Source organism: Tyto alba, unplaced genomic scaffold, assembly GCF_018691265.1.
Source record: "Tyto alba isolate M040663 unplaced genomic scaffold, T.alba_DEE_v4.0 Super-Scaffold_8, whole genome shotgun sequence".
NCBI classification, from domain to species: domain Eukaryota; kingdom Metazoa; phylum Chordata; class Aves; order Strigiformes; family Tytonidae; genus Tyto; species Tyto alba.
Window position 1 is genome coordinate 3,847,667 of NW_024881329.1, and position 25,438 is coordinate 3,873,104.

The window sequence follows — 25,438 nt, forward strand, 5'->3', positions numbered from 1 at the left end:
TGGCAATAGGGCTCTGCAAACACAAGGCCCTGCAAGGTGCAGATGTGTCTGCTTGCACACACACACACACTCACTGGCTGAGGAGCTGGGCAGCCGTTTGTCCCTCCCCACGACCTGTGCCAGATGCAGCTGTCTGGAAGCTCAGGGATGGAGCCCGATAGCTGTGTCTGGCTCTGTGGAGTGGGGGAAGCTATGGCATTGCGCTCCAGATGCGTGAGACAGGGCCTTGGTTGTGGGGGACTGTAACACAGGAGCTGATTATGCCAGCTTGAAGCTCAGCCTTTGGGAGTGTGTTGTTCCCTACACGTGCGGCACGTAAGCTAAAGATGCTCGGTGGCACCGTCTTCCCTCTCGGTTGTGCTAGAACCTAAACAATTGACCTATTGTAGAAGGAACAAAACCTGAGACTGAGAGTGGTGAAGTCATCCTCAGCAAGGAAGAGGAGGGCCAACTCTGCAGCTGAAGTTAATCAGCCATGTCTAAGGCTGTGCTGATTTACACAGGCTGTTGCTCTGCCCTCCCTCCCTGTCAGGCCCTCTGGCCCCTGCTGGCATGAGCCATACAGAGATGAAAGGCCCTATAAATGCCACATCTCGTATTTGAGAAACAAACCTATCTGTCATCTGAGCTGCCAGGCTGAGCAAAAACCATCTCCTATGCTTGAAGTATGCCAGTAATTCACCTGAAGCAGCTACAGAGCAAAGCTTACCATAGCCCAGAAATAGTTTGCCATCTTGTGCCGGTTTTGAAGTACTGCCCATACAAACAAATCCCTCCAAGGATTTTTGCTTTTCTGGTTCATATCCAAGGGCCCAGGTATTCGCTTTGTATTCACTTCATCCTGAAATATGGTTTGTAGAAATTAAAACCTGCTTTGCAGTCTCATTCCATGCAAATGACATGATCTAAGCTGCTCTTGGCCTTGCCAGCTACTTCATATTCTTTTGATTTTTCTTTTTTGTAGGACTGAGAGGTAATTAGTTCATTCTGTACTGAATCAAAGGACCCTTGTGTCCCCGATATAACTCAATATGTGTGAGAATGTTCTGGATGAAACCATGACACCATTGAAGTCAATGGTAAAGCTCTCATTGACTTGCAGGGTTTCGCTGCTGGTGTGTAATATCATACAAGACAAACCTGTGATTAACTAATCTGGGCTTGCCTTCAGTTATACTGGATTCTGCTCAACTGCTGCAGAGGACATGGTTTCAGGGAAAAGGGAACAAAAGGCATTTTATTTCAACAGGAATAAATCTCGCCAAGGCCCTGTACATGACAAGAATAGAGTACGTCAATACCCTCTTTTTAGCCTTTCCTTTGAGAAACCTCTCCCTCATGCAGGGAGTATTTTAAGGAGAATACCGCTTATTCCTTTAGCATTTGATAAAAAACTCTCCAGAGGAAGTATGGAAACTTAGGTCAAGTTCTGAGTTTAAGTATATTTAAAAACTGAAATTGCCTTCATATCTGTTGTGTTAATTAGAAGCAGATAGAGTGGATTTTTTTTTAATAAAACAACTTTCTGTGAGGATATATTTTTTAATCACTTAAATGATGGGATTCTGTTCAAGTTTATTTAAATGGAAGTTTTTGGAGGTGTTTGGTGAGTTGTTTTTTTTTTCTTCAGTTTGTCATGAGCTGTTTAATCACCTGAACTGCATCGAAAACCTTGCAGGAGACAAAGGCATCCCAAAGTCTCATCAGTCTTTCTAACTACTAGTTCCTAACTTGAAATGAGACACCGAATTGGTCAGCAGTGACACTGGTACCCCAGTACAGTGATGCTCTTTCTGTTGCCAGTGATAAAGGGATTGAGCCACTGGTGGCGGTCGTGTGAAGAAGCTTTTAAAGGAAAAAAGCTAGTAGGTGGTGTGATCTGGTAACTGAATTGGGCCTTATTTACAGCACTTGGCTTTAGCTCACTTACTGCCAAATCCCACAAAGATAAGTGACATTTCAGGGGCAAGTTTTTACTGCTGTATAATTTGTGAGTCTGTTTAATAATTTCAAAGGTATTGCCCCAAATTGTCTGTCCTTGTGAACAAAGAAATCCTGACTAGATTCAAACTTAGGTTTTCATACTAATAATTAATTTAGCTAGGTTTTATCAAAGCAAAAGTGATTGAAGCTCTTGAGTGAGAAATTTTCTTTTAATTGATTTTTTTAGTTTAAACAGTTTTAAGGTGAAACTATAATTTGGCAAATATCAACAGGTTTAATTGTTTAGTTTATCTAAAACTCTAAGCTTAATGAAATTTCTCTGTACCTCTCTGTTTTGAAATCATGTGTCCAAACTTATTTCCAATGCCTTTGCAAGAACTTTGGTACTTAGGAGTTTCAATGCTAAATACACTGTCAAAAAGCAAAATGATGACAAATCTATTGTGCAACTGTGGATGGTGCACTACAGACATTCCACAGTGGTACCCATCACGTTACCCATGTCATGTGTTGGCCAAGGTGCCAACTTCACACCATCATTCTTATTTCTTGCTGTGTGTTATGTCACTCAATAACAAGACTACAATGATATAAAGATAAATATCACGTACTGCACGTTATTGAATATCCAATCTACTCCTACACACTATAAATCTGGGAATAGTTTTACGTACAAAGTTTATAATTTTCAGACCTGGGCTTGAAAAAGGCCATCACCTGCTTGTCTTTTTCCTAGAAAGTATTGTCTTTCAAGTACTTCTGCTTGAAGTTCTGTATGAGAAAGGCAGACTGCTATTTTAATGTCTAATTTTTCCTTAATAAACCTATTAATAAATAAGTCTTAATAAATCTATTTCTTCATATATTCCCCATATATCTTTTATTGAATATGTTCTTATGCATGTGAGGCTAATAAGATCAACAAACTGTTCTCCATGTGCAAGGTGCTAGAATGAGGAATGGTCTGTGGGAGTTGTGCTAGAGGGGTGTGAGATACAGGGCCCTCTGCAGATCCTGAAACACAGGCCATATCTTAGCACTGGTTCAAGGAACAGTAAAATCTTGTGTAAAACCCCGCATGTGGCAGGGGAGAAAGAGGAATCACAGCCTGTCTATCTTAGAAATTCCTTTATTTTCCTTTTTAATTTTGAAATTAGAAAGATCAAACCATTTTAGCTGTAATAGTACTGAGCTGAAAGAAAGAATGAGAAACTGAAGTGACTCTTTCTTTCATCTTCCCTTTCATTCTCTGCCCCGGCCCCAAAGTCTAAACCAAGCCAAAATTTTTCAAATTCTAAATTGGAGGGGAGCAGGACTATGGTGGAAAGTTGTAACTCACAGATTTCTTCTTGCCTCCATGTCTGAGGTCTTGATAGAAGCCTTTGCATGCATCATGGAGAAAATCCTTGAGAACTCTAGAGACCTCACTGAGAGTGAAGAGTGGGCAGATCTCCTTCTGTTCCTGATGCTGTTGATCAGTGGGCCCTGCCAAGGTTAGCTTGTTTTCTTCATGTTTCTTCAGTAGAAGTTCATAGAGAAGACATTTCTGAGAAATGGAACAGTAGAGTCTCTGCAGACGACTGTATGTCAGGAATTCGGATATGTTAGCCCCATTGTCAATAAATAATTTTACGAATTCTGGTTTGTCATTGACCAGAGCATCCATCATCACTTCCTCCAGGTCACAGGACTAGATTGATGAACAGGGGAAGGAAAAAAAAAAAAAAAAAAGGGTTTTCAGGGGTAATCATGGATGGATGAGGAGAGAGGTAAGATTTAACATGAGGACATACACATTTTGCCTTCCACCAGATCAACAGTGGGTACAATGAGAAAGAGAGGTAGAACTCTCTTCATTTCTTTGTGACAAAATGTCTGCGTAAGCATTAATGTTAAAACATTGACACAAATAGCAGGCTGTAGGAGTTGTGATATTAGGTACCCACTGCACTGGGTATTTATACAGCAGTTATAAACGTGTATAAAAGAGTGACATTCTCTTTACCAACTTCTAACAGTAATATCTGCATGCTGCTTTTGCTTTGTAAGCTCAGGTTTGTTTGCTTTGAAGCAAAGTACAGGGGGGGAGATTCTTGCCCCCAAAGAGCTCAAGAAAGAGACTATAACCACTAAATTATTCTTTTATCTTTAGCTATTATCATATAAGGGACCAGAAAGACAAGCAGCTTAAGGAAGCACTAAGGAAGTCTCTTAGTGAAGAATGCAGGTAGCATTAAAAACCAAAGCCTTCTCTCGGGATGTTTCAGTGTCCTGTACACATTGGATTATACACCAGTTGTTCTCTAAGGCAATGTAAACCCGGTACCTTCCACTCCACGTCACCATTGAATATTTCACTTTTAGCTATGTCCACTCTATTCCAGGCCACTGCCAGCTTCAGTTCATCCAGATATTCCTGAGCGTCCTGACTGTGACTTTTACAGGCTGGCAAAGATAGGAGAGGCAAATAAACTCAGTACTTATACACCTGTTGTGTTTAATTTAGTATAGTATTGGTAATTGATTAGCAATACAAACTCTCCTTTGGCTATCACAGATCTGTGGGTTGCTTAACCAGGAACCCTTCACAGCACTTTTTTCCTAAGTTAAGAAATATTAATATTTAAAAATACACATTTTTGCTAGCTGAATTCTCTACTAAAACATTAAGTTTAAATGTCTGTAGGATTTTAAGATGGACCCTGGCCTGCAGAAAGGGGGGGACAGGACTGGCTATTGTTTTTTGTCTTGTTTCAATTAGCACATCAGGAATAGAATGTCTTTTTTTTTTTTTTTTTCCCCCACACAAAGAATGAAATACATTTTTGGCACAGAAGAAATCAAATAAGACAAGTATTATACTGTGATGTGTTTATTGTTCTTACCTTTTACTAAAGCTTTTAAAATGACTGTGTCTAGTTCTTCTGGGCCATCTTGCTCAAAGTTGTGCAGAGTTAGAAGATGTTGGTGTGAAACAATGTTGTGAATCTATTGGGAGTTGAAACAAAAATAATTTTTTATGTGTTGTCCTACTCCTATGTATGAATGCCTAAGAGCTCAGTGGAGATCACCCATACAGTTCTCCACCAAAGCTTACGTTCTAATTGTAAAGCTGAGGTCTGGCAAGAAGACAAACATTATTATTTTCCCATGTATAAATAAGTCTTGAGGCAAGGAGGGAGCTACTGCCTTTTCTAGTCACCTAGCAGGATAGGAGGAACAGAACTTGGATATCCTGAGAACCAGAGGAGTGCTTTAATTAAAGATTCTTCCTTAACTCCCATTCTTATTTGACTCACAGTCATGCTGTGGCCAGCATATCACTAGTTTGTTTTACCTCTTCCTGCTTTGACATTTAAGTTTTGCTCTCAGAGCTGTTTATTTAAAAGCACAGTCTCCAAGTCTTCTCTGAGTAAAAGTCATCAAATATTGATATATACAGTACTCTTCTCTTTCCTTCTGCTTCTCTATTTATTGAGTTTTCTTTCCGTCAGTGCAGTTGCACTGAGACTTTGTGAGCATCTGGCCATATTGCTTCTGGATGCCCTTCCATTCCCTTGTGTTAGTGATCTGGCAAAGTTCTCCCTAATGGAATTAATATGTGGAACTTTTAAAGCTAAGGATTATGGCAGGGACTGCAAAGAGTAAGTAGTGGGTCAGGTTGAGTGGACTTGGTTTAACTCAGAGGCACACAGTGCTCTTCCATCTTCACATAAAGACAATCTCAAAGTGTTTTTTTTTTGTTTCTTAAATACTTATGCATAGTGGTTTATGTCCAGCAAGTGTGCCTCGAGACAAAGAGTAAGGAAAATATGTGAATCTGGTTTGTCTTTCTTTTTTAAGAATGCACATAACTGACAATAGATAGGACAAGTTCTAAACACCCTTCATTCTTTTTAATTTATTAATGCTTATCCACAACTAGGTTTCCATTTGACAGCTGTAGATCATGAATTAGGCCTCGTCTGTCACAGCTGCACCCGCTCCACAGCTGTGGAGTATAAATAATGCTTCATGCCCTCCAGAACGAGCCTGGGGTTCCTGGGTGCTGGCTGTTACTTGAAGAAATAATTGAGGAAGAACAGAGCCCTGAGTGTTCGGCTGAATCACTAGCTCCAAGCAGTTTGTAAAAAGTAGTAATCAGCCGAGCACGTGATTTTAATGTTAGTTATTCGATGACACTAGTGTCAGAGCACTGGAGTACCCAAAACTTCTGGGCAGCTTCTTGTTAAACCTGTACTGAAAGAACTACTGAAGCTAGAAATCGTAAGAGAGAACTTGTGAACGTGCTGCATGTGATTATCAAACATATGAGCTCACTGTTGCCGTCCATTGGAGAACATCCTTCCACAAGAAGCTTTCTGCAGGAAATTTCTCCTTAAATTGCTTTTCAACAGCTTCTGGCGTGATAAGCTGTGGGTCATTCATGAACGCAGCTAAGATGTCAGCTGTACCTCCAGACCCTGCTAAGATAAGCCAGGGAGCAGAATTTTCCAAGCCGCTGCAAATTCTCTGCAATTTAAAAAAGTACATTTTTAGAGTTCATATATGGAAAGAAAAAGTTATTCAAAAGAAGGTTTTCTTGCAAACTAGGAATAAATGTGTGCCTAAAGCAAATTCGCTATGGAGTCAGTCCAGACTCCTCTAAGCTATTAGGATTTTTATGATCCTGTAGCAGGTCGTTCATGTATAGGTCCCTGACTCCACTTCTTTTCATGACACATCTGCTGAGGAGCTAAGCATCCTGATTTCAACAAACAATGCATAAAACTTCTTTGTGCCTGACTTCCCCTCTCCCCCTCCCCTCCCAGTTTGTGCTTTGGCATAGTCAGGTGCAAGAGGAGCACTATACAGAAATTCTCAGCAGGCTCTTCTGGCTGCTAAACCTGGTGGTACATTCTGAAAATCAGAATTTGCCTGTGGGAATACAACATTGGGCCACAGGAAAAAATCACTGAAGCATAGCAACTGCAAGAGTTAGAGGCTGGTAATTGTATTACTTGTGCAGTTAGAATGAGTCAGGCAGGTGGTTGAGAGAGGAGAGCAGAGACCCTGGCATCATAATTGCAACAACGACTATTTGCTGTCAATCTATTTCTTACTTTGGAGTTATGCAAGAAGCTAATGAGTGAGGCTCTAAGAACTGAACTATTGATCTGCTTGTTGTGTAGGGTTTGTTTTTTTTTTGTTTTTTGTTGTTTTTTTTTTTTTGTTGTTTTTTTTTGTTTTAACAACTGTTGTAGCCCTTGGTGTGTATTATCCAATTTGTATTTAAGAAACTGATATTCTTAAAAAGCACAATCAGTTATCCATTCCCAGCACACGTAAATTTAGAGCAGCTCTAGCCAGTCACCTTTGGTCTCCAAGTCACTTTGTTCTCTGAAACTTTGAAAAGAGGATATATAGGTTGTGCAATGTGATTTTTTTCAACATCTGAGATAGAGAAAACACTGTCAGATTTAGCTTCTAGAAGGAAACCTCAAGAGGTGATATAGTGCTGGTTTAAACAGAGAGATTTCTAATACCAGCGTGTGTTTTGGTCCAGCTGACAAAGATACGACAAGACACAGGACCTTGAAACTGAAACTAGAAAACATCACCAGAAATGAATCAATACTCTGAAAGAGGTTATCAGCTTGTATGGCAGAGTCTCATCACCTGGAAACTTTAAATTATGGTTAAACGTCTTTCTAAAGGTACTGTAAAGTATTCCTTTTCATCTCAGAGTCTTACCAAAAAAAAAAAAAAAATGGCCATGTGGACATACAGGCTGCTACAAAGTAGCAAAATAAAATACCAGTAAAAGTAAAATAGAAATCAGAGTGTCTCCTAGTTAACTAGAACTACTCAGGAAAAAAATCAAAACCGATCCTTTGCTGAAGAATGTATGGGATTGTTAGCAGACAACTCTCTGGTCTTCTGTCCTACAATGTATTTTTGCTCAGCAGAACTAGGGCACTATAGTTTTAAATGTCAAATCTAGCAAACCTGGTCTTGTACTTTCTCTGAGCTCTGTGACAGAGACAGTTGTCTCACTGTTGCTGGACGGCACTGGGTGATTAATCTTCTTCTCCTATGTGATCTCAAGTAATAGCACAGTATTTCTATTTTGCTAGATCTGGAGCTGGGTTTGTTTTAGTTCTGGATTCCTTCTTCCCACTACGAGCTGGCAGTGGAAGCTTGAATGATCAGCTGGTGCCTATTCAAAAGGAAATATTTCTCTCAAACAAATACTGGCAAATTTAATATTAACAGAATTCCGTTCTTAATGGTGTGTAGATATGAATTTTGACTTTAGGTAAAGTGCCAATACATGTGTTTTGTCATCCAGCCACATTTTTCATTAATTAACTTAGTACCAGTTAATTTATTTTTCTGAAGTTGCAGACAGCTTCTTACCTCCAGTGTGTCTGGTCTGCCATTTACCAGTAAGCAAAGCACAGGGATCTCAATGCTACCTGTTCCTGTAAAATAGACAGGTTAATTTTTAAAAAGTTGACAGCTTTCACAAAACTATCGTGTTTTTGCTGACCCCTTGAAAATACTTCTCCTGTCATGTGCTGTTCTGGTAGGTACCAATGTATGAGCCTGCAGAAGGCAGGCAGTTGCAGAAGCAAGTGGCAAAGGAAGAAAATAACACTGTGGCCTAGCAGGTGGGCTCCTAGTCTAAGATTCAGGACGAAGGCACCTTTGCCTCAGACGTCTTGCGCGATCCCTGGCAAGCAGTCCAGTCTGTTCTCACCTCTGTACACCTCAGCTGCAAGATATGGACATCTGCACTTCTGTATGTCATAGCACTGTTGACTTTTTAAGTCATTTATTTGCTGCCAGGTGATCAGATAGTGGAGTAACGGAGCTGCATTAGGGTGCAAGACAAGACTGTTAGGTTTTCAGCGAGGCAGCTGCCATTGTATTAAGACACAGTTAGAAGTGAACAGCTGTCACTTTGTCCCAGGGATGATGCATGTCCCTGGCAGGTGCAGCAAGGTGTAGTGGAATCTGGGAGAAAAGTCTGATAAAAGGAGGATTTAGGAATATGGAGAGGCTGACTATGTAGACCAGCTAGTGAGATGAGTCAGATATGACTTCATAGGAACCATATGCGCTTTATTACTCTGCTTAAACAGCTTAAATTTTATTCAGCACAGTCTAATGTGGTGATTATTAATAACATAATCTTATATTTAAAAGAAATGCTAATGAAATATTTAACATGTCATGGCAACAGGGGAAGAAATTATGTAGGCATCCTTGTCCTTAGCCATCCTCCTGCAGGGGCCCACTTATTTCTAGATGCTTTATACTGTAAATACTGAACTCTGTAATCCAAAAGTGACTATAGATTGGCTTAAAAGAGCTCAGTCAAAACAGTAGCATCATGAGAAAGCCTCTTTCAGTTTGAAGATAAAAGGCATTTGGTTCCAACAATTTTTTGATGTTTCCCTTTGTAGGTCTCCCCGAGCAGTGTACAGGTTGCCACTTACTACTTGTTGGATCTGTTGTGGTTGACTACAGAGATTAGGTAGAACGGAGCTGTCGCCAGGACACGATTGGCAAGTACCTTCATTTGTTTTAGTGAATGGCATAGCATTGCCATACCTCTGTAAGGTGGTGTTCTAGTTTGAAGAGTGAGCTCTGTGACTACAGGTTCCTCAATATGTGTTTATGGCTTCAAATATTCTTCATTTACCATGGATTTAGATAAAATTTAGCTGGGGGAAGGGGGAGGGATTCTGACTTTATGCTGGGAAGGTGGGAAGTCCTTAATTGTAAAGAATATTCAGTATATCAGAAATTTCCTCTGAATGACTTCTATGTATTTTTTAAAATAGGGAAATTCTGCATGACCTTATTAAAGTGTTTTACTTCAGTAAAGTCACATAGCTTTGCTCAGCTTGAATATAAATGAGTTTAAATGAATGACACTTTTTTTTTTTTTTTTTAGTAGAAGACATCACTGAATTCAGTATATTCCAGTGAAATATTTGTCAAAGGAATTAGCATTCGTTGACAGAAAATTTTCCCACTGATACTTCTTCAGTCAGATTTGGTTTGCAGGCAGAAAGAGGCTACTTTCTAATTCTCAGCACTGCAACTTCAGCCTACCATTACAGCCCACCTACTGTCTCTCCTATCTGAGCCACCAGGCAAGCATTCTTTGGGTGCGTTCCTGCTCTCGGGTACATCTGTGCAACCATACTATGGGCTACGTGTTTGAATATTCCGTTGACGCATACAGGTGCCAATAAGTGAGCTCTGCCTTCTGTTTCAACTGTGTTAGCACTGCAGGTGTTACAGGAACAAAGGAAAGGTAAAAGTAATTATATTAGCACTACAGCTGAATTCTTTCCACAAATAGCAGCAGGAGGCCTGCCCAATACTCAGTTCTCATTATAAACAAAGGTCACATACATTTACATGACCATTAGATGCTACATTGTTTACCCAGGAAAAGATTTTATTCTGAAATAAATATGGCTTAAAATATTTCAGAGGGCTTTGGAACAAGTGTTTTCTTCCAGTGTGGGAGCAATTCAAGAGCCTGTGTGCGACAGGAGATAAAAGTATATAGCAATGAACATCCATCTCTGAGAGCCACTGGTTAAGGCATTTAAAGCTGGATTTACTTTCCATTTGTTGCATTTTAAGGTAATTTGAGCTATGCTTTGAAGATCAGCTTTGAGCTATGTTTAAGGATAAAAGTCAGGATTTTTGGTTCAAAGAGCAGCTTCCTCAACTTCAGAAGTCACCTCAGTTCTGCCTCTTACATAATAACAAATGTGTTTACTTGATCTTGCCTACGTAGTTGGCTGTCCAATTTGAGAATTGGACTTGCCTTTAGTAAGACCAGAGGCCCAGAAGTATCACTGTGATATCAGTATTACTCGAGTTAGCATGCCTATATAGAGTCTACTTACCACCATACCCAGTACGTTGTTCTGAAATATGCTTTTCCAAGGTGAGACGTAGCTTAGTGGTTCCATCGGGCTCACTTGGTGTTATGTGATCCACCAAAATAAAATGGGAATGGTTGTGGTCCAGGGAATACGGTGGGCCTTGGATATTATCATCTGATTGGTAGTGTACAAGACTTTCATTCTGGAGAGAGGAGGAAAGATGTCAGTGTTCTCTACAAAACTCAGTCCATGTTTTTATGTGCTTCATCTCCATTTTTGTGTTGTCTGCACCGTGACATAGCACACCACACGTGACAATTGAATAGACTCTGAAAAGGGTAGATAAGGGGAATGTGTTCCATCTAAAAGGTGCCAAGTTTGACAGGACTGAAAGCTGACGTTCCTGAAGTTTACCTCTTGGGCTCTGCAAAATATAGTGACATCGGTCATCTCCTCTGGAACGCAGGTGTTCATTCTGAGGTTTTGGAAATGTCTGTTGGACAAATTGAAAGGGGCTGTGAGACCCACTAATTGTGGGTGGAGCTGCAACGTCTTGGAGTGCTAAAGTCTTAGCTGGTATAAACAGGAGCAAACCTATTCATTTCAGTAGCATTTTGTCTGTATTTAAGCCCAGTAGATGTTAGCCTGCTATATGTCCATATCAATTTAACTGCAGCTTTATTCCATTGTCAGGATTATATGAGGTCTAATGGTTGTTCTCACTTTGGAAATTGCATTCTAAAAGGGTGAGTGATAGGCAGACTTTGGAAAGTGCGATCTTACTTCGGGTGAGGGGTGTTGTATCTTGAAACTACTTATTAATGAATTCTTGCATAAAATCACTGTCTGTGTAAAACAGAGCCACTGTTTTAGTCTTTAGTTCTAAGGATTGTTCTGCATATGGTCTTCCATACGCACACTTTTTCAAGCTCCCCTTACTTCCTTAATAAATTTTTCTTTCCCACTGTTGTGCATCCACTTTGATATATCATTCCTAGCTGCAAGCGCCTGGTTATTCTTCTTTATCATCTTCATAATCACTGTCCTGTTGCAAGTAAGTGAGATTAAAGCAGTTGTTTAAAATCTGCATTTCCTTCTATCATGCCTCTTTTCCAACTCCTGTAGCCTTTGAGTTGATGAACAGAACTCAGACTGTCAGCGTGGTTATTGTGCCTCTCTATCGCATCCTCCTCCCACTAATTTTGTGGACGCAGACGTGATAAAGCCTTTTTAGACAAAGCACTGTAACTAGGCAAATAACCTAGTTGTCATTTAAGGTATGGCAAAAAGATTTATGTTCTGGTTTTTAATAACCAGATCTTATGTAGAGCCTTTCTTAATCTCAGCTTTTGGCAGTGTCTGCTAGGAAGCACAAGTGCCCAGCTGAATCCTGAGGGAAGTCCAACCCAGGGGTCATCCCGGTTCTTCTCCACCGCCAAGGCTAAGGCTGATGTTGGAAAGGCAGCAAACATATCACCAGGAGTTCATAGCAGCACTAATGCATAAAAGCATTAAGTAACCCAGAGGACAAGCTCTTTCATGCTGCGGGTAGAAGAGCTGTGCACACTGCATAGCATCCCCCTAAGTGGCTTTCTGAAATGAAGCTGCATAAAGTAAAACTGGAGAAATCTCCTTCAAAGCAAGGTGAAAAAGGCTATAATCAGGTGTGTTCCTATGGCTTTCCCTGTCAGCAGCTCTGGAAGCAGTAGGAACATCAGAGGCTGTTCCAGGAAAAAATGCAGTAAATTTGCACATTGTTTACAAACAGCAAGTGCCACAATTTTTTTACCTCCTTTCTGTCTCTCATTTGTTGGGAAAAGCTTCTTGACACAATTAATTCACCTTCAAATTTTGTTTTGACAGAGGGCGTGCCTATATTCTGCTGCCATGTAAAATTAAGCATACTTGCCAAATATCTGGCCTTTGGTTAGGACCCAGAGGCACAACAACCAATTGAAAAAGGCCCACAGGGATTTTGTTATGTATTCTCTGAAAACGTGGAAGTGATCTTTCAATGGTGTTTAAAGCATACCATTAGCACAGAAGAGATGAGAGGGATCCACTGATTTCAGGGCTTGTTTGTCTCCTTGCTAGTGTGGATTGTTAGCTCTGTTTTGTACAAGAAGCTGCTTGTGTTAGTGCCAAGTATAAAGAGAACTGGGTTTCGATCAACATCCCTGTCTGTAGTTCCTTTGTCCTAAACTTACTGACTAAAATCCAGAATGTCTTTAGGTGGAAGCAGTGCCAGAAGTCATGGGGTCAGGAACGCTCCACACAAAACACTCCTTGGCAAAGACTTCAGGTTTTAGTTTAGGAGGAGAAAATCTAATGCAATAAAAAGACCAATGCACTTGTTTTGTAGCTGCTGGTTGGGAAAGCTCCAGATGCATTTTGATCACTTGGCCTAGGAGGGAGGTGAAATAGTTAGTTTGCATTTGCCAAAGCAACTTTCCTGAACAAAATTCACAAATGAACCAAATTCTTTCCTCTGAGGACCTTTCAGACCAGGTCAGCCACACAAATATCTTAAAGTCTTCCAGCTAAAGAGTCCCACCTAGTAGAACACACAGGTAACTGTCCTCAGCAAAAAGGATGGGAAAAGGGGAATCCCAATGACAATAAATAGCTGATATGGTCTGGCAGTCTCCCAGGTGCTAGCTGGTACTTGCTAGTCTGAGAGAAGAACTGGGTGTGAGTTCAAAGGGCTGTGCTTGTCATTTGTTTCTTAGCTTCTGCAGGGAAGTCAAATAGCACAGAGGAACTGTCATTCACTGTCTTTACACACCTACTCTATTGGTACAGTGCTGTGCTGCTAAGGAGAGACTGCATATCCAGCGACAAGAAGGTCATGCCATAATTTCTTTTTTCCTCTACCTCCAGGTCGATGCAGCATCAACTCATCTTGACATTTTCAGCAGCTGTTTTGCTGGGTGAGGTTTTTCATTTGTTTGTTTGTTTATTGTTGTCGTTTCCCCCCTGCATCCCCCAAGAACTCTGACTGCTTTAACCTGAATTTTGAAGTCCTCAGAGCTCCCAGTAACTAGACGAAATCCTGCATGGCTAGCGTTTTTAGCCTGGTGTGTTGAGCAAGTTTTTGCATATTGGGCACCAATTCAATGATTACTTAAGAAAACTTGGGCTCGAAATACTTGTGACTTATGTTCCATACTAGAAAATACACTTTTTACACTACTTTTGAAATAGCTTGGAGTAAATGCTTCTGCAGAAAGTGGACAAGAGATTAAAGGTACTTTATGATGCAAGATTTTTCCCTGAAGTTCATCCTTACTCTGGTCGCTGAGCTAATGTCGAATGCTGTCACCTGCTGGAAATTGGCAGAATTGCTTCCAAATATTCTGTGCACAGGGCACAGAATCATTAGAGTGCAACAATTCTGCCTGCTCTTTATTTCTGTTTTCCCCCAAAACACACTTTAAACCCCACTTTTGCTTTTAAGTTAGATCAACGTAGTTCTACCTACTATTTCTAAATTTTCTAAAGGTGCAGCTTGCTTCTGAACAATCTCATGAGTAGAATAAGCGAAAAATACCTTTGTGTTGTCCAGAATTTCTCTGTGCTGAATTTTTCCGAGTGAAGTTATTCCTATGGCAATCACTTTTACTTTGGATGAAGTGCTAGCCAGTGCATGATCTCGGACTGCTTGCACTAAGTGTCTTGTTATTCCTATACGTAAAGCACTGGTAAAAATCCAGGCACCTGAAATTATTTTTTAAAAATAGTTAGACAATTTCTTTATAATTGAACACGTTTGTCTGTCAAGTAACATTACTTTCAGTACTGGATTTAAGTTTTCTTCTAGATCAAGCCCTGTCTACATTTTATCTATGGGCTGTAACTTTAAAAGTTAAAATACAAAGTATGTAAGACTTTAGTAAGGAAAACCAGAAGAATTTATATGTCTGAGCAAATGTGCTTCAAATATCACGCGATGCAATGTTGCCATTTTTACTCGGATGTCAATAAGCCCATCAAGAATGTGGCGTCTAGTCCAGAGCCGCTTACTGCCTAAATATGAGCAGAAACATCACTATACCAAGCAGGTCTGATTGTTGCACGAGGAAGAGCAAAGGGATGGGGTGGAGGAAGCTGTTGGCTTGAACCAGGTACTAAATGCTCCCATGCAATCACCCGTAGCAAAAGAGCTTGGGCGTAACCTGCCTAATCTGGTGTTCTCTTTCTCTTGTTCTTACGTGTGTTGGAGAGGGAATTCTTCAGGAGAGTAGGATTTACAGCAGCATTTTTGTGGTGTCAAAGAATTTGGAGAATCCTAGGTAAATGGCTAACCAACCTTTTTCAAATATCTAACAGAAAGCAAGGAAATCTTGATGCTGTCCAGTCTTAAGTATAGGAGGCAGCTGAAGATAAAAGAATATCTGTGTGGTCCAAAATACCAAAAAGTGCTTCAATACTGGACTGTTTCATTACAAAAAGCAAAGCTGTTACAATCTTGTCTGGATCAGTGAAGCTAAACCAAGAGCTTGTTCTGAAATGCTTACAGATATTTTTACTTAGTTTTTTTCAGGTATTTTTATAAAGCTACGGGGGAAAAAAATGTCATCTTAAATGAAAGCCATTTTCCCAGACATTGATTGGTTTGGTTTTGTTTTTTAATGCTTTCCACTAGTCTTGTCATCCATGTGAACAGACAGGAAGAAAGTGAGCCGACATTTTGTGTTATACATTACCAAGGTCTTTTTGTATAAACTTGAGTCTAATCATAGGCTGTTTTATTATCAAAGTCTGTTCAACTCTTAAATTTGAAGAAAGCAATAGTCAAAAACTATTGTGACATGGTTTTGACTGGTAGCTAAAAAGGGAGAATGGAGGGAACAAGAATTCTTATTTTTGACCTAAATTCACTCTTTTTGAAGACAAATTGCTATGCTGTCTTTTAAGAATTATTTTGCTATGGCACCAAAGAGGAGCAATGTATTTGATCCCATCTCATGCTATTTTTCTAGTGTCATCGCTGAGGGAATAATGTCAGGTAATTTTACACTTCAAGAATGGTTGCCTAAAGTAACTTGTTTTGGAAATAACTTATTTTTGCTATTTTTAGTACAGTAACTTTCCTTTTCAAATCTATTTAAATACATGTTGTAGGTTGCATTCATCAAAGCCTTGCACTTTCAAAAATAATCATTTGAGCAGGCCCATTGACATTAAAAGATCACTGGATGCTAAGTGTGAGCATCCAGTAGGAATATAAATTCCTTCTTTAAAGCCTAAAGCACTAACCTGTGCTTTGAGCTGCCTTTGTAAGTCCTTTTTTTAAGGTGTCCCGTAGCCAAGGCTTCATCTGGAAATTTTCTTCTTCCCCTACTAAAGACACAACCAAATTGGGAGCAGGTAGCTTCCATTTGTTGAGCATAACTTCGAATATAATTTCAGGATGAATGGTACTCGGGACCTTAATGAACTTCAACAAACAGAACAAAAAAACACTGAATAACAATGGCACAGTAGGATACAGTAGACATATTATTCATGGTGAAGGCAGAGGGAAATTTATCATCAACTTAATTATTTAAGAAAAATGTATTTGAAAAAGACCTGACAGGGAACTAAATACCAGGTTGAATTTAGCAGGCTTCTGTATGTCCCCTTGCTAATTGTGTCAGTTCCATGGGTTAATTCTGTGTTGCAGACTGCAGGCTCTCCTTTAATGCTGCTATTCCTCTTGAACTGCCTTCAGTATCATGGCAGTGTAGCAAAGCCAAGAAATTTCTTGGGCGTTTCTTGTTTCTGCACTAGCTGAACTATTTGCCTGATTTCATGTCTGTTTTTCAAGGAGGTGTTACATGAATCTATTGCTTCTTCCTGTTCTGTATATATTCTGGCTTTGTGCTTCAAACCTTATGATGAATCAAAATCTTAAAGGAGATTTCTGATCCTAGGAATTCCATCTGCTCTAGCGCTAATGTTTGCAAGGGACTAGTGAGGAGGTGAGTCTGTCCATGTGCATCCTCTCTGCATATTAGCAGAACAGAGAGAGACAACTTTAAGCAGAGTCTTGAAACGGCTCAAAAGTATGTTTAAAATGTGGAAATCCACAGTGATTAATTTTTGGCAGAAAGAGGTTAAAACAGGGAAATGATGCAAAATGAAGGAAGCTGGGCGCAAGCTTTTTTTTTTTTCTTAAAGGAGAAAGTGATCAACTGTACTTGTAGCATGTCTGTGCAAGTCAAGCGATTGATTTCTGTATATTAATAGGCCTTATTTTAAATCACATTCACGTTCAGGAAGGTATGGTCCCTACTTTGAGTACAATGTGGTGCCTTGCTCAGTGGCATATTGACTCTCACTATAACAGTCTCTACAGTTAATGCTAAGAAGTAACACCTGAACAACAGCAATAGCATGAAAGGGTTAAAACTCCTCAGTGCTGTACCTTTCCACGTTTCTTCCCAGAAGCTGTGAAATCTATTTCTCCTATGCAGTACGGTAGCTCTCTTTTGAAAATTTCCTCTTTGTCGCTGCTGCAGAGCTTGGTTTCCATTTCTTCCACTGAATTCGTAAAGTGATCCTTGTAGACCAAGGTGTTCACTGAGGTGACAGAAAACTGGAAAATGAGAAGCTGTTTAAACTGGAGAGTCTACAAAATATATTAATTTACATTTAGCTGAGTTTTTAGTCAAATATTTCACTCTTTTACTATTATGCTTATAAGGTTCAGCTAAAATTGGAAGGGATTGTACTAAATGTCGGACATTATATACAGGAGGCAAATTCCACACCAAAGCTGTGTAACTTAAGTTATAAAAAGGCATGAAGGAGTAAGTCTCCCTTGACTCTCATTTAGCAGACAGAAAGCTGACTTGCAAGGTGCAAGATCCTGCAATCTGTCCAAAGCCACGTGGGGTGTCTCATAGCCCAAAGGTGACCCTAATTCTACAAGAGAGAAAGAGGAGCCTTGACCACAAATTATTGCAAGCAAGAGTAGAGCTGTGTCAATGAGTGTCTGAGTCATGGTTTCTTGATGTTGTTATACATGCAACTATGACTTATATTATCCAAGGTGAACACTAAATAACGAAGTGATGACACTGTATTCATCTGAAGATACTTTAGGAGAGGTTTAGCCTCTGCTTGCTGTAGGAATGGGCTATTTATTCATAAGCCAAAGTATTTAAGGCCAGGCTGTACTCAACAAGAACATACAGTTCAAAAAGGCAGGTGGTGGCTTTCTCTATATGTGGCTACAGGAATGATGGCAAGTAATCTGTCCTAGAGCAAAGGTCATATAACAACAGCTGTTCTTCTGCACTGCGTGAAACACTGGAAAGGTCTGCTTGCTTTCCCTAAATTCCTATGATTTGAAAAATACAGATTTCAACTTGTATGCCTTGTTTCTTTTCAAAAAAAAACAAAAAAAAAAAAGCAGTGAAATAGCTCTCTCCCCTCTGCTTTTATCTGCATATTCAAGTACATATTCACTCCTTTAAAAAATCCTTGTGATAGCAAGCCAGAAATGGTAATCAACCCTGCATTAGCAAATCTCTTGTGGGTCTATTAGGATGTTCCAGTAGAGGGAGCAAACCCTCCAGGGAAGTCTCTCAGGAGCCTGTATCCTGTCTGCTTCACCACTGCTGCCTCTGTATCTTCTTTTATGTTTTCTGTGTCAACGTTGTTTGGAGTAGCCTTCTTCTCTGATCTGCCTCTGAAAAGTGGTTATGGATCCTCTCATGATTTCCTTCCCCTACAACTATTCCACACCTCCGTACTCAGCCCCCAAACTTCTGTCAGAGATCACCTTTTTAAAGATGCTGTTCTCATTCTTCTCCCTGCCTGCATGTTAGTTCTAGAGAGAATTAAGTGTTTATTCTGAACAATAGGATTCCAGACTCATCTAGTTAAGAGTCTTAGCTATAAGAATTTCTTCTGAATTATCAATAATGGTAGTCAAAGCAAAGCCCACCTTTTTGTTTGAGTCTACTTTTCCACTGGAGATGGAGCTTTATCTCCTAAGAGCATAGAATAGAGTATTCGGGGGGGGGGGGGGGGGGGGGGGGAAGGGGAAAAAGTTAATACAGAGTCATAATAACACATTTTGACTATTCTTAAGTACAGAAATCATGCCCTGGAACTTGCTGACAGAACAAAGGATTTGATTAGAAAAAAGTACTCCAGACTGAATTTCCAGGGTACATTTAGTCATCATTCATCACTGCCCTAGATAGCACACGTTTATTTGCATCTACACACAAGCAATGAACTTGGAATAGATAGCAATTTACAAAGTAATCTGATGGTTAATTTGGCCTCATAGATAGGCCCCAAGTGGTTAATTTGAAGTTTAGTTCTAGATCCTAGCTTGCAAAATTTGATCATGTGGTAATCCATGACTTCTCTTTTGGAATAATGACACCGAGCTGCTGAGATTTATAAGAAATATTCTTGCATTTGTATATTTTTTTACAGAAATAGCACGTTATTTGATTTTTCAGTTTAGGAATTCTGGTTCTCAGTGGTAGTGAACAACAGTGAAGGAGACAAAAATAGATAAGATGAAGAAACAGAAGCTTTGTTCACAAGCTTTTATAAGACTGGACAGTAGAGAAGGCAGCTGGTAACTGGTACTGCACAGGGCACTACTTTTCTCAATTTCTTTTAACCAGCAGTCTCTGAACCATGACATTAGAGACTGAGAACCTATTTTGGGGAAGTGTTACTTCAGCTTTCCATCCTGTTCTTATACTACTTCCTCAGCATCCCTGCAGGCCGCTGCCTGTGATGGGGTAAGGAGCTAAATGGAATTTGTTATGATCTTCTACAGCTGTTCCTGTGTGCATATTCCAAGCCAGGAAGTATTCCAGCATCAAGAGCAGAAAAGTGGTACTGACAGAATGGCAAAACAAATCCAGAAATTATGCAGGATTCTGAATGACAGCCATGCAAGAATATGGTGTAGCCCTATATGGATCTGAGAATCCACACTGGATGAGATCCTAGTCTCTTACAGAGTGATATTTCTTAAATTTCTGCATGCAGCTTCCAGGAGCTTTTACAGACAAAACCAATGAGTAATGCCAAGTAGCTTGCTTTTTTTTTGGTTGGTTTGGTTTTTAGTGAGATTTGGCACATTGACAGTTTTTCTTGCTTTGTCTTCTACCTGTTGTTTGACTTCCAGGGAATAAATACTGTGCCTTTCAGTATGATTGCAGTGATGAATAGATGCAAATGTTCCACTTCAGTGCAATATTCCAGCCAAGGGTGCTAATGGAGCAAGGAAAGGTTACTTTGGTATTTAAAAGGGTGGGGAAGAAGATTTTAAAGACTGCTTTATAGATACTATGCAAGTGGAAAAAAACAAACCCAGGAGTTCTTTATATTAGGAATATTGCCCCCTTGCTGTCAGGACACTGTTCAGGTACTGCACATCGCCTTGCCACCCCTTGGCAGGGCAGTGGAGCTCCACCACACACTGACTGGTCAGCACACAGACTGCACGGTGTCCCTAATATTTGAATATATATTCAGAAGAGGATATAGTCAGCTCTGTCACTTCCTCCTGGATTGTTAAGATTTCTGTTCTTAAAAAGCATGTGGACGTCTCTCCCAGTGTCCTCTCGCAAGCAGAGTAGGCATGTATTAACAAACTGACATAATTACAGTTTTTTGGAGTGCCTTTCTCCTGGGTTTAATTCAGTCTTGTTCTTCTTGGTTCCAGCTTTCATGTAAGTCTCTAGTGGTTTCAGGAGCTACTGCTTTGAGACTTCAGGCTGTACTAGATTGCAAGTGTGTCAGGTCACAGTAATTGGGTCAAATCTTTGTGGTCAAAGTCATGACATTCCACTGCAGTCAGCTTAACTACGGTCAGCTTGCATCACTGTAACATCACGGAGTATTGTTTAATTGCAAGGGTCTGGAATAAGTCCATGCCTTGGGAAAGAATAGGCAGGTAGCCTGAAGAGGAGCATGGTCTAAGTACTTTCTGGATGAGAGGAAAGCGAAGGACAGGCAAAGGCTATAAACACAGCTGGATGAAAAAACAATGGGGGTTGACCAGTACTTCATAACTTTCTCCCTATCTATATACTATTTTCTGTTAAACTTTTTAGAAAATTCCAACATTTTTAGAATCATAATATTTAAAGTTTTTCCCCTCCACTATCTGTGAGAATGCCATTGTATTAAATTTGATGAAAAGATTACATAAAGGCAAGCAATCAGAAATACTTAAGGAGAGGAGGGGAGGGAGGGAAAGCCATAAAAATCTTGCCTGCCCCAATGTGTGCATTCCTATTTTAAATTTTGTGCACACATGTATATATCAAGCAACCTTACTTTAGTTCTGGTTCAGACTTAAGTACAGATTTTTCTATCTAGGCTGCTGCTACGTATTTAAGTTTGTAGGTCAAATTCTGTCCTACATGTCCCCGTTGACTATAAATACAAACATCTATGGAAAGAATGTACCTCTAATGATTACCAGATTTGAAATATAACCTAGAAAACTATTTCTAACTAGCAAAGCAAGTTAAGACAATTATGAGGAAAAGACAATTGCCAGTTCCACCTACATCTGGAAATGTGAGTCAATGTCATTTACATTAGGGATGGCCTGATTAAATCACTCCAGGTGTCGGCCAGTCTCATGAATCATTATTTCTTTAACCTCTTAAATGGGAGCTGTTAGAATTGTACCATTGTACAACCAGTGCTTGTGACGCTGGAGTTTGCAGGTCCTAATGCTGTTTAGTCCATTTTGGATGGTCCTAATTTCTTATTTGGGAATTCTAGATTTCTGGGATGTAGGAAATTGGCAGGGATGTATAACTTCAGGGGGACAGTTGTGACAGCTGTAGGGAAACTGTACAAGGGGAATCCCTGCAGAGATTCTTTCCTGAAGGATTTATCCCCAAAAAAGTGATGAGGTCAGAACCACAGAGAAACATTTTTACCCCCGTGTACATTCCCTTCTGGACTGTTCTTCCTCCTGTCCCCGATTCCTCACCCCTCCTCTGCTGTGCTTTCTCTCCCCAGCCTCCTTTTCCCTTACAACTTCTCTTGCTGTTTACCCCAGATTTCCCTAGGTTCTTTCCAGCTATTGTCACTGCTGCTCAGCCCACTGTGAAACGTGCAGCTCTTCCTCCTTGTGTGATAACAAATGACAGATGATTCACCTCCAGACGGGTGACAGAAACGTGGGTCCGTTTCATCCTTCCTTTAGATTTTAAGTGGGGTTAGGCTGTGTCCAGGGAAGGAAGAAAGGTCAAATTTGAGCCTTTCCGGCATATCTTGTAAAAATGGGCCCAGTCAAGGGATGGCTTGACCTCAATTGCTGTCTTCAGGGGTAATGGTTCAATGAAGAGGGTAGGCGTATGGTAGTCATTAGCTCTCAGGACTTAGCAGTGTAAGAGTTCTGCTCCGTACTAGTATGCTGATCAGCAAGCTGGGACACACCCTGACTTTTAATCACTATCAGATTCCTCCACCCACTCAAGAAGTACATTTGAATATGCAGGTGAAAAGATTAAATATAGTAATACAGTAGGCCCAGTATTGTTGAAGTTAAATCAGTCACAAAGGCCCCCTCAGCTTCAGTGGCAGACAGAGCAAATCCATTGCCTTATAAACTTTAAACGATGCTTTCATGTGGAGCAAAAGAAAACTACACCAATTACTGTGCCCTTACTGGTGCAGGGTGAGCTAGCAATCCTAACAAAAAGTGAGCCTTAACTATTTGTCAGAAAAAGAGAAGGCTCACAGTAATGATGCGAGTAAATAGGAAGGGGAAACCTGCAACAAATACAATGAACCTCGCTTGAGCGGGAACAGTCAGCTTCCAACACAGATAACGGGATACTGTGGGCTAAATTGCAGTCCTGTTGGAAGGGATCTAAGGGTTACAGGCAGAGCAAACGTAAATGAGCAATGCTATGCAGCTCTTGCATGAGAGAAATGCTGTATAGGACAGTATAAACAGGATAGTCTGTGTGGAGTCACTCAGCTGTTCGTCAGAAGAGCTTTACCTGCAGTATTCTGTTTGGGTTTGGGTGCCAGGTTTCAGCAGAATTACAGACCAGCCCAAGAAGGTTTGAGCAGGAGCAACAAGAACAGACAGTGAGCTTGCACTACAAGAGAAGGAAAGCTTAAGCAAATTAGAATTGTGTAACCAAAAGCAGAGAAGACTGCAGGAAGGGAAAAGGAGAATGTAATAGCCTCCCAGTGCAAAAGGATGATAGGAAAGATGTGTTCTTTATATTTGTGGCTAGGACAGCAAGTAATGGGCTCAAGGGAAGAATGGTCACAAGGCTGGCCAGGGATACAATAGTAACCACACTTGGAGAAATACTTCCTTGGAAAGAATGAAACCCTTATACCACTGGTTAGGGAGCAAGTAAAGCAAGCAGGCCTCAGGCCGCGATAGTGACAGGGTCTGTATATTGTGACCCAAGGAACTTGACTTTAACCTGCATGTTATCAGAACCCTGTGAGATGGATGTACGTCTGCAGCTCCGATCCTCAAGATACACATATGCTTATGTAACTTTACTAATGGAAATGCTCCTACTGACTTTAGTGCGAGTACTCACTCAAGGAAAATTGCATCAGTGAGTTCACTGGGCCAGTGCCAGCAACAGTGTAATGGAATTATTTGTTTCTAATAGTAGCCATGCTTTCATTCCTGTTTTGAATTAAATCATAATAAATATGAAGAACAAAGCAGATGCATGGGATCAGAATAAATAAAACCAGAGAAGTGAAGGGCAGAGCAAAGACTCTAAAATTCATATTCAGTTTCAGCATGTTCTCCAAAGATGGATTGGATGGACTGGAACTGGTGTGTACGTTAAGTGTGAAGACAGACACCCGGTATTTTAATCCAGGGTAAATGCAACAGAGAAGGGGAGGTATGAGAAGGTATTAACTGGAATCCAGGAAGAGAAAAACATATTCCCATGGCAGGTTTAGATAAGTATATGACGTGAGACAAAAAGAAGTGTTTGTTAGGGAAAACAGATGCATACATATATGTGTGAGAGACTGATGTATATATGTTTATGTGCAATTATACACATTACCTTGCTTGTATTTACGTTGCAGCTTTGGAAAATGTTTTTCAGGATTTAGCACATTCAGATTCTTTGAATGATGCATGAAACGTTTCTGCATCACAGACTAATGACAAAGCAGAATCATCTGCCATGATTGTCAAGGAATTGCTAAATAAAACATAAAGACCTAGGGATGGTGAAACACACCAGCAGAAACCATGGCCAGCTGTCCTGCAGAGGGCTTTGTCACACCTGTAGCAAATAAATCGTTGAGAACTCCACAAACAGAAAGAGGGAACAAAAAAAAATGTGACTGTCACGACAAGTGCAGCTTGAACTGCAGTACACTACACTTCTCTCAGTTCAGACAGGAGGGCTCGCCCGAGGTGCGAGCTGGAGGAATGCAACCAGTACACAGCAAATCACCTCCAGGAAGGTCTTTCCATACTTTGTCTAGGACAGAGAGAGAGGCTAGCTGAGGTTGACAGTAACCTTGGGAATGTGTTCACCAACCGGAAATTTTGAGTTTGCAGACCCAGGGCCAGACAGGGGCAAACATTAATAGAAACAAGGAACTTGAAGCAAAATTACGTAAAGAAGCGAAGCATAGAAGTAGCCTAGTAAAACAGAAGTTTGGGTTAAGTTTCCAGATATATTTATGTGAATTGGCCTCACTAGAAGCTTTCAAAAACATCAGTGTTGTCGGTTTCCTTTCTAGAACAGCAGTTGTTATAGAACGTCATTTCAAGTAATTCCTCTTTACTGTATCTGTGCACAGTCAATAATCAAAACAAAATGTCAGAGGAGGGAAAAATTATTTTAAAAGCCTGATCAACAACAGCAAGCTATAAAAAGATGTGTGGGAAGAGAGCCTTGTTACTGAACCCGCGTAGGCTTTGTTTTAACATTTCTAGGGTATGCCTCTGGAGCCTGATCCTTCCTGTAATTGCCAGGACACAAGGATGCGAAACAAATCAAATATTTGCAGGATTCTTCCCTTTAGGAGAGTGAATTGTGTTTTGGTTTGGATAGGGTTAGCAGCAAGCCTTTAACAAATGAATGTGCAAAATGCTGATGCAAATATAGGTACTTTGTGTTTTTGTTTCTGTCTTCATCTGCTTAACACAGTAAAGAGCACCAGAAGCTATTTGAATAATGTACTTTTAGTGAGTTTGCAGAAATTTGCATATGGATGTCAGCCAGCAAATTTCACAGAAGTGGATTTATTCTGGGGGGCGAACCTGGGAGGGTGAAGAGGTGATAAAAGGCAAATGTAGACATCAGGGAAGTAAACAATGGAAGGAGCAGATGGAACAGATGAGAGAAAACACACAGCAACACTGCTGGATTCAAATAAAGGCATTGGCTGTGCTTACATAGCATGTTGTATATGGGGTGCGGGGGGAGACTGACACCAGCTTCAGCTACTCCTGGACCTTCACAGTTCTGTTCCCACAGCACGGCACGCCACTTTGAAGCTGTGCCAACACAACTCTTTGTGTGGCCTCACAGTGAATCAGACTGGGTTCACTTAAAAAGAACTCATTTTTGCCAGGTCATTTTTCAGCAAAATCC

The 25,438-nt window shown here is 40.3% G+C and overlaps 1 protein-coding gene across 1 annotated transcript in view; it reads right to left on the bottom strand.

Annotated features, from left to right (window-relative positions):
• TRPM5 (transient receptor potential cation channel subfamily M member 5) overlaps positions 1-25,438 on the bottom strand; it is a 56,498-nt gene that overhangs the window by 24,603 nt on the left and 6,457 nt on the right. The window contains exons 3-13 of the mRNA XM_009973033.3: positions 25,240-25,287; positions 17,254-17,424; positions 16,101-16,281; positions 14,392-14,558; positions 10,863-11,043; positions 8,344-8,408; positions 6,265-6,456; positions 4,830-4,932; positions 4,271-4,389; positions 3,284-3,634; positions 710-841 (exon numbers count right to left, since the gene is read on the bottom strand). Coding sequence (XP_009971335.3) covers positions 710-841; positions 3,284-3,634; positions 4,271-4,389; positions 4,830-4,932; positions 6,265-6,456; positions 8,344-8,408; positions 10,863-11,043; positions 14,392-14,558; positions 16,101-16,281; positions 17,254-17,424; positions 25,240-25,287 — 1,710 coding nt within the window. The remainder of the gene's footprint in view (positions 1-709; positions 842-3,283; positions 3,635-4,270; positions 4,390-4,829; positions 4,933-6,264; positions 6,457-8,343; positions 8,409-10,862; positions 11,044-14,391; positions 14,559-16,100; positions 16,282-17,253; positions 17,425-25,239; positions 25,288-25,438) is intronic.